This window comes from Lampris incognitus, chromosome 2, assembly GCF_029633865.1.
Source record: "Lampris incognitus isolate fLamInc1 chromosome 2, fLamInc1.hap2, whole genome shotgun sequence".
Taxonomy (NCBI): domain Eukaryota; kingdom Metazoa; phylum Chordata; class Actinopteri; order Lampriformes; family Lampridae; genus Lampris; species Lampris incognitus.
The window spans coordinates 95,412,800-95,426,463 of NC_079212.1; the positions used below are offsets into that span (position 1 = coordinate 95,412,800).

Consider the following 13,664-nt stretch of genomic DNA (forward strand, 5'->3'; position numbering starts at 1 on the left):
ATGTCGGAGTTGCAGTGGTCCCCAGAGGCTGTTCATGGCCAACCACTGCCCCGCTGCCTTATGGGAAGTCTATTGAGACAAAGGCTAGGGGAGCACACCCCGAGAGAAAAGCAATGTGTTTGGCGGCACACATTAGGCAGTTCTTCGACAGTCTGGAGTCTCCGGCAGCCTCCCGCAGTCATGATGGGTGACTGGTTGCCCTGGGTATAAGCCCTCGCCACCAGGACCAACCTGTCATGGCAAGCACAGTGCTACTAAGGACTGCATACCCCCATGTGGCACTCTAAAAACCTCCTTGCGTAGGTCTCCTCCTCTGACCATGGTGTACCGTGGATGCCTCAAGAACGCCTGCCACGTCAAGTCCTGTATGGACAGCTTCATCTGGTCTGCAGGAGGGCAGAAGAAGCGGTACAAAGACCAGCTAAAGATATCACTGAAGAAGTGTTGCATCGACCCCTCGAGACTGGAGCAACTGCTCCAGCTGGCGGGACATTTGCCACAGAGGTACAGAACGGCTGGAAATGGGGAGGAATGTGAAGAACCAGCAGAAAAGACTAAGGAGACACACAACCATGCCTGCCCCCACTAACTCAGACTTCATATGCCCAGCCTGCAATAAAACTTGTGGCTCAAGAATTGGACTAGACAGTCATCAAAGACCATGCCGTTAACGAGGAGGGATGACATCATCGGACTTGACGGACTACCAGCAAGAGCAAGTGTGTGTGTGTGTGTGTGTGTGTGATACATAATAAAGCATTGGGAACAGTGGCTACAAATAAAATCAAACAGGGAAACTAACTCCTTACTCCTTAACTACTGCCCCCTTTACCTGGCACTCAGCTAACGACAGTAATTTACATCGTTATCTGCAAAGTCAGCTGTTCTGAAAACTGGAATAAACAACTGGAAAACTACTTTTTGGATTTCTTATTATTCATGTTCCACTTACTTCATGTAAAACTCCTTACCTTAAACTTCAAGTTCAGCACATTTCAGTGGATTTCGGGTCATGTACAAATGTTCAAATCAACAGCTTGAAATGTAACTTGTGTTTTTGTTTCTTTCATGTATTTGTGCTGGTTGGCACGGTGGCACAGTGGTTAGCGTGGTCACCTCACAGCAAAAAGGTCTTGGGTTCGAGCCCCGGGCTAGTCCAACCTTGGGGGTCGTCCCGGGTTGTCCTCTGTGTGGAGTTAGTTTGCATGTTCTCCCCGTGTCTGCGTGGGTTTCCTCCGGGTGCTTCGGTTTCCTCCCACAGTTCAAAGACATGTAGGTCAGGTGAATCGGCCGTACTGAATTGCCCCTAGGTGTGAATGTGTTGGCGCTGTGACGGCCTGGTGGCCTGTCCAGGGTGTCTCCCCGCCTGCCGCCCAATGACTGCTGGGATAGGCTCCAGCATCCTGCGACCTTAAGTTGGATAAGCGGTTTGGATGATGGCTGGATGGATGTATTTGTCCTGTTTTTCATTGGCGCGTGCTTGTTTGGGTCATTCAGCCTTTCAGCTTCTTCGGGCAATGCCATTCAGCTCCATGCCCAGACAAAACGTTCTCGGCTCTTTAGGTTCCAGCATGTTTTTCTTTTGGGAATGCACTGCAGCTCCTAATTCTGCCAGGAGGCAGTTATGTTTCAGCCCCCAGTTTTTATTTTTTCCAGCAGTGCAATCCATTTTAGTTTTTTCAGCAAATGCAGTTACGATTTCAGCATTTTCAGCTTCTTTAGGTATTAACTTCAGCTTCCAGCTCTGCCACTATTACACTTCAGCTTGCCGGGTTTTCAGTAAAGCGATGCATTTCAGCTAATTCAGCCCAGATTTCAGCTTATTTTCAGCATTGTTTGACAAATGATTTCCGCTTTCAGCTAGCCCACGCAGTTTCCCCAGAAACTGCACTTTTCTAGTTTAGACGATACACGCAAATATATCATATGCCCAGCTAAATCCATGGGCAATCAGTAGCGGCTCTAGACCTGGAAAGTGTATTACAATGTATTGCGTAAAACACCAAGAGAATATGTTATTAAATACTTATCATTCAGTCACATTATATACTCATCCAAAATGGTATCTTAATTTACTAAACTAGTGAGTATTAGAGACAGGGCCAGATCTCCGCATAGGCCGACAAGGCCCAGGCCTAGAGCCTGGGGGAAGGGGGGAAATATATTTTAAAATTATTATTATTGTTATTATTATTATTATTTTATTAGTAGCGTTTTTAACATATCAACAATTCCTATGACACTTACACGCCAAATCAATATATGTCTATCAATCAGGAATAATTATTTTGCCATAAAAAGAAATAACGCAAATGAAACCGTAGTATCGTTAAGTCCAACTCTAAGAACTCCATCTCCCAGAATGCCATACCGGATTTGCGTTTAACTCGAACTGTTAATGGAAGTTACAGCAGAGAAACAGCGTCCACGCAGATCCGCGCTTAATTCTGGAAAAGAGCTACAGAATGCAGTCAGGTGCAGCAAAGTGTAAAAAAAAAAGAAGCAGAGGCTGAATGCCAAAGAGGGGCATTTGAAAAATATGGGGGGGGGCGGAGGCGAGGCCTAAGGCCCGTAAACATAATGATCCGGCCCTGATTAGAGATTAGTAGATGAACAAAAGTTGACCAACATCTCATTGATTATCATATGATAAAAATACCACCTTATATGAGATGACTACAGAATAACATCAGTAAAAGAAAATGACTAAGTACAGTTGACAGAATGTAGTTTGACCAGAAAGACTTTTAACTACACATGGTCACCACACGGCAGCATAGTTGCATGGCATTCAAACCTTAAATTGATATCTCAGTCAATCCGGGTGGTATATTTACACGAGTTAGATAATTGTTCATGAAAGTTTCTGCTGGATAATATTTGCTGGCTGGCTGAATAGTTCAACAGTTAATTCACATTAATTCAGACACGTACAGAGACAAGCCGAGTTACACTTTATGACTGAAGATAAGTTATCAGCATTTGGCTTAGTACAGAGATCCCAAGAGCTATGCTGTTTGGAGCTTGGCTCCTGGTAGGGTCACCCAAGGTGGATAGGTCAAGCGGGAGGTTCCAGATGAAGCGCGATCCAGCAAAGACCTCACCAGTGGAACTGATGGAAGATGTCTCCAGGTCACAATGCCAGTGAAGGTGGCTGAAGGCTGCAACAGAGGGTGGTCCCCAATCGTCTTGGTTCTCCATGCTATTGGACTCTGGCCACCCCTTGCCAAAGGACCGTGTGGTGGCTGCAGGAGCATCAGCCACTCCATGTAAAAAGCTGTCCTCTCATTATGCAGCTCCAGGATTGACCTCTACACCCACCTGAAGACCCAGATGGACCCAGAGGGAGGATGGTCATACTTGACCCCAAGTGACCACCGATGACAGTGTGTGTTTGTGTGTGCATGTGTGTAAGCAGGGACAAAGACAAAAAGAGAGAGGGAGAGGGTTTGAGACTTAAATTGACCCATTCAAGTCATTGTCCTGTTTTGCCATATTGGTGATGGTGAGAGTTTCTGTCTTATTGTGGAAATGAGATTAAATCTTCTTCATGTGATCAATGGTGACGATAACCTTGGCCCCATGTCTTGTTGGGAATTTGGTCCCCATATCAAAAGCAGGGTGGTTCCTGGAGAGTTTCCATTTGTGATAGCTTAGGAAGGTCATTGAATGGTCTCCATGTCCTGTGGTGGGCCACTAATCATGACAAAGACAGGGAGCCTCTCATCTGGTTGATGTCAATTGGTACGCCAGAGAGAGAGAGAGAGAGAGAGAGAGAGAGAGAGAGAGAGAGAGAGAGAGAGAGAGACATGAAGTCCTCGCCACACTTGACTTGGGACTTGCCAGTTTAACTAAGGACTCATGTATCAGGACTTGAGACTTACCTATGACTTGTAAAGCAATGGCTTGGTCCCACCACAGACTCATAGAGACTTAAAACAACAAATCCCACCAGCTGACATTGAGTACAAAGTCATAACTGGGCTGGCAACTTGTCCGATGGCATTTCACAAACACCACATTCGATGGCCAACCATTCTTGGGCAGCACATCATCCATTGCAGGGCTATTTCCATCTCCATGACTTTCAGATTGAACGTTCCCAGCAGCATCTGATCGTACAAGCAGGAGCACATGACAGGACCTCTTGTTTTCTAGAAATTCATTCATTCCAGCAGCCACAGTCATGTCTACAACTTCACCATGAAACTGACCGTTCCCATTCTCCAACAGGTGGTGTACTTCACTGCAACCTTTCCATACGTGATGCTGGTGGTGTTACTCGTCCGTGGCGTCACGTTGCCGGGGGCCATACACGGAATCAAGTTCTACCTTTACCCGGACCCTTCCCGTCTCACTGATCCCCAGGTAGAAAACACATTTAATTATACTCTAACACATGCACAGAACATGTACGACTGGGAAACATTAACCGGCAGTTATCAAATAACTGAAGCTTTCGGTAAAACATAATACATCTTATTCATGAATTTGGCAATGGTCAGAGACAGGTGTCCCTCTTTCTAAAGAGCCATGCATTTGTGCTGATTTGAGAGGACCTATCAGCCTGTAAAATTAAATCGCCAAAGTCACTCAGAAAGGTTGCGGTGTCTTATAAAGTTGACTTGGCAAGCCAACCGTTGGACAGCTATTGTTAATATTAATCGGGAATAGTCGGGTAAATGTCTTCCTTTGTCTTGCAGGTGTGGATGGACGCTGGAACGCAAATTTTCTATTCCTACGCCATTTGCATCGGTTGTCTAACAGCGCTCGGTAGTTACAATAAGTACAACAACAACTGTTACAGGTAAATCTTGTATACTGTGTGGCTACATGACACTATGTTAACACTTCATATCTAATGACGACTAAAACCCTGTTCACATGGGACGAGTCTTACCTGGGGACCTCTAGTAATTTGTGATGATTGCGGAGGTCGTCTGTGATCTCGATGCCGAGCGAATCGGCCGTGTCCGTAATTTCCATCCATCCATTATCCGAACCGCTTGTCTTGCTCTCGGGGATGCTGGAGCCTAGCCCAGCAGTCATTGGGCAGCAGGCGGGGAGACACCCTGGACAGGCTGCCAGGCCATCACACAGGAGCCGACCTGCACGCACACACACACACACACACACACACACACACACACACACACACACACACACACACACACACACACACACACACACACACAAATTCACACCTAGGGGCAATCTAGTACAGCTGAGTCACTCGACCTACATGTCTTTGGGAGGAAACCGGAGCCCCCGGAGGAAACCGGAGCCCCTGGAGGAAACCCACGCAGACACGGGGAGAACATGCAAACTCCGAACAGAGGATGACCCGGGACGACCGCCAAGGTTGGACTACCCCGGGGCTCGAACCCAGGGCCTTCTTGCTGTGAGGCAACTGCGCTAAGCACTGCGCCACCGTGCCGTACCAAGCCTATTCACATGAGACGAGTCTTACCTGGGGACCTCTAGTAATTTGTAAAAATTGCCGAGGTCATCTGTGATCTTAATGCCAAGCGAATCAGACATGTCCGTAATTTGTAAAGTTAAAATTCCAGCGCAAATTACCTACCATATTTCAGCAAACACAGAGGTCATCTGATAATGTTAGTCATGTGCAAATCGGCATCTCAGCAATTTGGGGTTGTATTGTTTTAGTAAGAGTTTTTTTTTTGTTTTCTCTGCACCTTTTTTCTTCTTCTTTTCCCGGTCGAGAATTATGGGGACTGCGGTGGAAATCATAAATGAAGGTTTTGTTTGACAGTATTTTGGGTGCAAATTCAGGAGGCACAGCTCACCACATGGCATGGAGGCCCATTCGCAGAAAGAGCAAGCTCAAATCCATCAGAAGAGCGAAATCTCAAAAGATGATGTGATGGATGACATGCATGGCAGCAAGCAGATGTTACGCAGGGCCTTGACAAATCCGGGGGGATAATGTCAGTTAATTCATGTAAAATACAGACTTTGTTTATCCCATGCGAATGTACCACATGAAACACAGACATGGGGGGTTCATTTCTATATTTATTAATTTAATTTAATTAATTTAAATGTTGTTTAATTAATTAATTGGTTACTTTCTATATTTATATGTATATATATATATATATATATATATATATATATATATATATATATATATATATTTGCAGAATGGTGGCACAGTGGTTAGCGCTGTCGCCTCATAGCAAGGTCCTGGGTTCGAACCCTGGGGTTGTCCAGCCTTGGGGGTCATCGCAGGTCGTCCTCTGTGTGGAATTTGCATGTTCTCCCCATGTCTGCGGTGGGTTTTCTCCTTTTCCCCACCATCTAAAAAGACATGCAGGTTAGGGTTAGTACCGTCTGTGCCCTTGGCCGGGGCATAGCAAGAAGAACTGGAGTTGGTCCCCGGGCGTTGCATGGCGGCTCCCCACCGCTCCTAGGTTAAATGCAGAACATAATTTCCCCATAGGGATGAATGAAGTATCTCAAAATCAAAAAATCAAAAAATATCACGAGGTCCCCAGGTAATAATAGTCCTGTGAGAACAGACCATTAGGCATAAGGCATAGATACAAATCCCACTGCATCTCTAGAGATTTAGGGCCAGTTTTGCAGATACAGATTATGTCTAGTCCTGGATTAAACTGAATTTTGAATGGAGATTCTCCATACAAAGGTCAATTTAGTCCAGGATTAGGCCTAATGTGTGTTCCCAACAGTCTTATATGATTAGAACTATTCTTCAAAACTTTGATTCCTTTAAGTATTGAGGATAAACATGTTCATTAATTAATCTTTGATTTATTCCATTTTGATCACAAGACCTTATGTATTTTTATGTAATAATCACAGAGTAAGTCATGAGTGAATTCCTGGAAGCAAATCATGTCGGCTGTTGTATGAAAGCCTGTTCCATAGGCTGGCTCAGGACATGACACGAGCCCTTCACATTTGTCTAAGTATTGAAATCCCCTGCTAATTTACGTCCCCGAGATATCTCGTCACCTTCATTCACAAGGTCTACGGCAGAGTTTTGTTTAAACAATCTACAGGTCCTAACAAATCGTTTTCTTTTTTTTTCTTTCCTGTTGCATTCTGTTTGTCAAGATTTATGTCCTTCAATTTCAAGAAAAAACTCCAAACTTTTTTTTTTCTTGTGAAATCAGTACTTATGTTGGCACATTTAAATCAGATGAGTCCTTGCTGATAAACGGTCAACAGTTCGATGTAAGAAGCCGTTCAGAAATGGGAGTGACTGATAACACTGGTCTACAAAAATATGGTTTTGTTTTTCTTGCATGGACTTTGGAAACTGTTTTTGGCTCATTTTGGGCTGCTGAATCCAAATCTGAGCTCAGATTTGCTCTATCACATCAAGTTTTTGTGCTCTCTGTATGCTCCTTATTCAGGATTTTACAAAAGTTGGCCATCTAGTCTGGCAATCTTGGTGTGGATAAAAATGACCCCTATTCATTTCCTAAGTAATTTCATGCTAGGCTGAGTGTTTATTTATTCATTGTAATCATTTTTGCATCTATCGATCTTCTAATGCAACAGTGTTTTTTTTTTACTTCGAGTGTAAAATTGCTGTTTTCTCAAAAATAATGATTTTTCATAGTTCAAAAACCTGATGTGATAAGTAAAAACTGATGCCAGATTTGGATTCAGCACCCAAAAGTTAGATAGAATCCGTTGAAAAACCCCATGCAAGAAAAATTGTGTTGACCAGTGTAATCGCTGAAAGTATCCGAAACATCCTCAAGGTCTTGTTGGGTGTTGTTTCTGGTACATTTCCATTCGTCACCTTCCGGACCCTTTTACCTATTTTGACAATGAGTTTTCAGTTCTCGCCACAAGGGCAGAGAAGCAGAGACAAACAGCACACATATCAATCTATTTTCTTCTTGCAGCCGTGTTGCCCACTGCATCGCTCCATGCGAACGTGCTCACATAATGTGGCTGCACAGCATGATCTGACTGCTATACCGTCGAACATGCTGTGTCTCGCCTGTGAGGATGGCATACATGTCTTGTTCAGACATGTGGTGGCACTTGGTAGACTTTCTAAACCACAAATGGGTTCTCTCTTTTTATCTGTTTCGTGTTCTCACGAAACAGATAAAACGAGGATGCAATAAAACGACATACGTGTAGCTGGCATCCAGCACTATCGCTTCGCGGGCCCTCACCCGGTAACCTGTATAACTGAGTGTTCCTCGGTACGGTGTCTGCAGTGGCTCAATAAGCATCATCAATAACACAGTCACTGATCTACATTATCTTTCTTTTTTCTTTTTTAGGGACTGTGTTTACCTATGCCTGCTGAACAGTGGCACCAGTTTTGTAGCCGGCTTTGCCATCTTCTCTGCACTCGGTTTCATGGCCCATGAGCAGGGCACGGATGTATCCAAAGTGGCTGAGTCAGGTGATGTTTGGGGGAGAAATGGGGCATGGATCGATGAGTCGGTGAATGAATGACTGAATTCTTGTTTATTTCATTGCACTGTATAGGGCTGTGCGATATATCACGATATAGGTCATTCATATCACGATAACGATACGTATCACAATGTAGCACATTTTCTTTAAATTCAATGAATAAATAGTGTATATGTCTGTAGACTCTTGCCATACTGTTTGACATTGTTCTTGCGTCGGTGGTAAAAGAGGCTAGTGGTGTTTGAGTCTGTTGTGGGGACCGTCGTGCGGCATATTTTGCAAAGTATAGTTTTCTGGTCCGTGTCAGACTTTTCATACCCAAACCACGTCCACACAACAGAAGTAGCCCCTCTTTTAGGTACAGTCTCTTCGTTTTGTCCTGGCTGGTCAGACTCCTGTTACGTTCACTGCCCTCCATGTTTTGTTTGTTGCCTTCCTGCCTGCCTCCGTGCTGTGCAAAGAGCGGAAAGGGTCTTCCAAATGACGAAAAATATTGCCGTAAAGCATGTGTTTTGCGACACAACGAAATAAACGAGAGCTTAACATGAAACTATCGACATTGTCTATTGTCACGTGGTATATATCGCCATATCCCACAGCCCTAGCACTGTAGATGTTCAGCATCCGCATTGCCTATGTGTTCCCTTTATTTTTTTGAGCAGTGTAGTATCTGTCCATTATCTCCACAGGTCCTGGTTTGGCATTCATCGCCTACCCTCGGGCAGTAGCTATGATGCCATTTCCTCAGCTCTGGGCTGTCTTCTTCTTCATTATGATCATCTTACTCGGGTTAGACAGTGAGGTAAATTGAGCATTATTAAAAGTGAGAGAAAATAAAAACAGTTTATTTGATTTCCTCAAGGGGGTTCGATTCTCCAATAATAATATTGTAACGTGCATGGATAAGTAGACACGTTGGTCCTTGATTAACGGATTGGACCCTTTAGTCGACTGGTTAACGTTGTCGCTTGCTGAGTGGGAAATACGGGTTCGCGTCCCGACTGTGGCGGTTCCTGGACTGCCCCCCCGAATTCTCTACAATATCGAATTGGTCATTATGAATTCTATTTTTTTTTATTTGTCTCTGTGTCCAGGGTAATATACACCTTGAATGCTGTATCATTTGTTTTATTATAACGTTTTTATTGGAAACTGGCAGCCTTTTGTCTGAATCTTTAGACTTTTGCTTGGCTGAGGGAATCCCTTAGCTTACATTTATCACAAAAAAAAAGCACAGATGGAAGTTTCTGCATAGCTGCTAAAAGTAGGATTTTACAGACATATTAACCATAGGAGGATCTGCTGTTTCAGTTTGTGGGTCTGGAAGCTGTTGCAACAGCGCTGTCCGATATGAATCCTTCCTTCTTTCACACCGGCCATCGACGCAAACTTCTTCTGCTTGGTATCTGTGTTGGCAGCTTCTTCATTGGTCTGGTGATGGTGACAGAAGTAAGGCCATCTCACATTTAACTGGCATGTCAACCATATTCATAATTTTAAAAAAAATTTCCCCTGGTGTCAAAATTATCTCCATATAGTGCTAACTTGTCTCCCTTATCAAACATAGGGCGGACTATACATCTTCCAGGTTTTTGATTACTATGCTTGCAGTGGTATGACGCTTCTCCTCTTTGCTATACTGCAGTCTGGGTGTATTGGATGGATATATGGTGAGTTTTGCAAATAACACAAATGCACATGGCCTTGTCTGTGGTTCAGTAAGATGTGCAATCCTCATTGTTTCATATAGTAGTTACAATGCAAGATGCGACGGCGGTGTTGGATTCCCTCACCTCAAAGTTGATATCCACTCCACAGGTGCAGACCGTTTTTATGCTAATATTGAGGACATGATTGGATATCAACCTATGCCCTTGATAAAATACTGTTTGAAATACGTAACTCCAGTAATCTGCATGGTGAGTGGGATTCAAAATGTTTACTCACCTTATCACATGTTGCTCCAAGTGTTCATTTGTTTACAACAGTTCAGTTTTGTATTCAATTTGGCAAACCAGCGGAAGACCAGGAGTCCAGTGCAAACTACATTTTGCACAAATGAGTTTCTTTGGGGGCAGCGCAGTGGTACAGTGGTTAGCGCGGTCGCCTCACAGCAAGAAAGGTCCTGGATTCGAGCCCCGGGGTAGTCCAACCTTGGGGGTCGTCTCGGGTCGTCCTCTGTGTGGAGTTTGCATGTTCTCCCCTTGTCTGCATGGGTTTCCTCCGGGTGCTTCGGTTTCCTCCCACAGTCCAAAGACATATAGGTCAGGTGAATCAGCCATACTAAATTGCCCCTAGGTGTAAATGTGTGTGTGGGGGGGGGGGGCTGTGTGATGGCCTGGCGGCCTGTCCAGGGTGTCTCCCCGCCTGTTGCCCAATGACTGCTGGGATAGGCTCCGGCATCCCTGTGACCCTGAGAGCAGGATAAGCGGTTCAGATAATGGATGAATGGAGTTCCGTTGGTATCATTCTCTTTTACTGCACTTTGGTTATTGAGTCCATAATTTGAACTCATATTTTCGCAAATTAGTTGCACTAGATTATATAGCCTACAGTGGGCATAGTATCTTCTATACTGAAAGCTAAAGCATTTTCTATTTTTCATAACAATTTTCAGGGGACTTTTGTCTTCTCCCTGGTCAGATATACCCCCCTAAAGTTCAACAACATCATTGAATATCCATGGTGGGGCTACGCCCTTGGCTGGTGGTTCACGCTCTCCTCCACACTAATGGTTCCTCTATGGATGTTGTACGCCATCGGCACTACTCCTGGCACACTGATGCAGGTACATCGTTGGTATATGAAAAAAAAAATGAACAAGCTATCAATATCTCCCACAAACAACTTACATTTATTTGATTTGATTTTTTTTTCCAGAGGATCTCCATCCTATGCACTCCAGCCGATGATCTTCCTTTGACGAAAGCACAGAAGAAAAGTGGTCCACAGCCTGGAGTGAACAAAGCTTTTAACTATGTGGCACACCAGCAGGAAATGATGGCCTGGAAAAGCCCGCGAGACACGGGACCTCTATGAACATTTGTTTGTGTACTCCATGAGGGATATAAGGGGGCTTTTTTGAAATTCACTAGATCTTAGACTCTATATTTCTCTGCCAAGAAAGGCCTTATAAACACACTTCATAGTTGTATGCATCAAGGAGCTAAAATGCAGAATCCTGAGAAATTCTAGAAAGATTATCTCATAATAACATTGTTTTACTGCATATAATTAGCAAAGATAAGCAAATGGTAACTGAAATTACGGGCACAAGACAAACCCCTCCAGTTGTCTTTTAACCAGGAGCTCAATCATTGCAAAGGTGTCACAGATGAACAGGTCAAAACGTCGATAGGCAGGCAGCAGTGATTTCACTCTTATGTACTAAAAAAACACAAATCTCGTAAATTGTGACTTTATTCCAGATTCCCAAGGTAGAGATTAACTTTTTGCTGAGGGGGATTTTCAGGGCAAGCGTACTCTAATGTTGATAGGCCTACATCATTTTAACAACGGATCAAAATCCGGTTTCTTTCTCTCCCTCTGTTCTTGGCTAATGAGATGAAACCAAACCATGAGCGCCTTCCTTCATATGAGACGGAGGGCCGCTGTAGGCCGTGGCTACTTTTGAACTCAGGAGCCTTTTGTATCTCAAAAGTGCTGAAGAGCTTTTGTCCTCGGAGTCTCAAGCCGAGGGCGGTTTGATTTATCAATTTTTTGATCGAGTCAGGAACTGTCAACTATGCTGCTATTCTGCGTCCCATTCGGAAATGAGCATTATCGAGTCGCTAAACTAAAAATCAGAATGGGTATTTACATTTGGTACCCTGAGGATAACTGGGTGGATGGAGGGTGGGTTTTGGGCACGGTATTGATCATCTATACAGGAAGGGTGTCGGGATGTAGATACACAGCTGTGTCTGTGAGGGGAACTATTTTAACAACTATTTGATAACGAAATTAATGTTTTCATTGAGAAAAGCGGCGTCTTCCATCAAAGCTGTATTTTTGACAATCTCTTGAAACGAGAACAAGTCAGAGTTGTACACTTGCAATGGACTTTTTTGGTAATCTGTGGTGTCTAGGTAATTCATGACAAATTGTTTGCATGATTTTTTTTAATCGATCATTAAAGCGGGCCTTGTCTCTCATTCATTGCCATCAGAATTCGGTTTACTCTGTACTTAAGTGAAAAAAAACAACTGTTCAGACATGAGGTGATGGCAAATTGATGTTGTCTTTCATGCTGGAATGGTTTTACTGTACTACTGTTACGTCAACTCCAGTTCAATAGGAAACTCCATGTCTGCTTAAGGCATCCTTGCCTTGTGACTTAATGTAAAAAGTTCAACGTGAATGTCTTCAGTGTCCAATAAGAATATTTTAGAATCCAATTGAAAATTGGGTAACACGTTATATGAGGCTTGCATCTATAACATCCTATAAGCATCTATAACGCCCTATAAGCATCTATTGCATTTATAATGCCCATACTTTCCTATAATGTGTATTACAATGACTAACGGCTACGGCTGAAGACTGAAATAGCACTGAAGTCTCATTATGCATCTCTACAAAACTTCAGCAAAACAAATTGGCTATGACGCATTACGACATTTGGCAGATAAACAAGCTAATGATGACATTTATAATGCATAAATCCGTTTTAAATTGACAATGTATCCTAAAGGTGGTTATGAGGTGTTGTGACGGCATATAGATGGTTATAATGAATCTTACAGTGACTTATAGCTACACTTATAGGGCGTTATAGATGCTTATATGGCGTTATAGATGCTTATAAGGTGTTTATAGCTGCAAGCGTCATAGAAAGTGTTACCGAAAACTGTTATAAATTTTCAACCAATCGTTTTTTCTGCTAAATGGGTCACTTTTTCTATTGAGCGCTATGGCGTGGTTGTTTGCCGTGTTGCACGGTCCAGTAAGATTTGTTTATAGTGTTACAATTGTGTTAAACTGTTTCAGATTGCCTCATGAGAAGTGAGGGCATTAAATATTCCTCTTGAAGTTTAAAATCGGGGTCAGAATGAAGTACACGTATATCTACAATCACTGTCAAAGAGTTTTGATACGCCAGTATAAAACAGACCAAAGAAATGTGGTCCCGAAACCTCACGTTTGGTATAATTGGGCCAATTAAAATTAAGACTTGGCAAACCGCATTCTGAAAGAAGTTGGCTAAGCTGTGTTTAAGCTCACAATGT

At 43.3% G+C, this 13,664-nt stretch overlaps 1 protein-coding gene across 1 annotated transcript in view; it reads left to right on the forward strand.

Annotated features, from left to right (window-relative positions):
• The window catches only part of LOC130107164 (sodium- and chloride-dependent GABA transporter 2-like), a 33,992-nt gene extending 20,355 nt beyond the window's left edge, over nt 1-13,637 (forward strand). Inside the window, exons 7-15 of the mRNA XM_056273608.1 lie at nt 4,234-4,368; nt 4,704-4,807; nt 8,298-8,422; nt 9,126-9,238; nt 9,748-9,885; nt 10,004-10,106; nt 10,255-10,355; nt 11,054-11,224; nt 11,317-13,637. Coding sequence (XP_056129583.1) covers nt 4,234-4,368; nt 4,704-4,807; nt 8,298-8,422; nt 9,126-9,238; nt 9,748-9,885; nt 10,004-10,106; nt 10,255-10,355; nt 11,054-11,224; nt 11,317-11,475 — 1,149 coding nt within the window. The 3' untranslated portion in view covers nt 11,476-13,637. The remainder of the gene's footprint in view (nt 1-4,233; nt 4,369-4,703; nt 4,808-8,297; nt 8,423-9,125; nt 9,239-9,747; nt 9,886-10,003; nt 10,107-10,254; nt 10,356-11,053; nt 11,225-11,316) is intronic.
• The last annotated feature ends 27 nt before the right edge of the window (nt 13,638-13,664 follow it).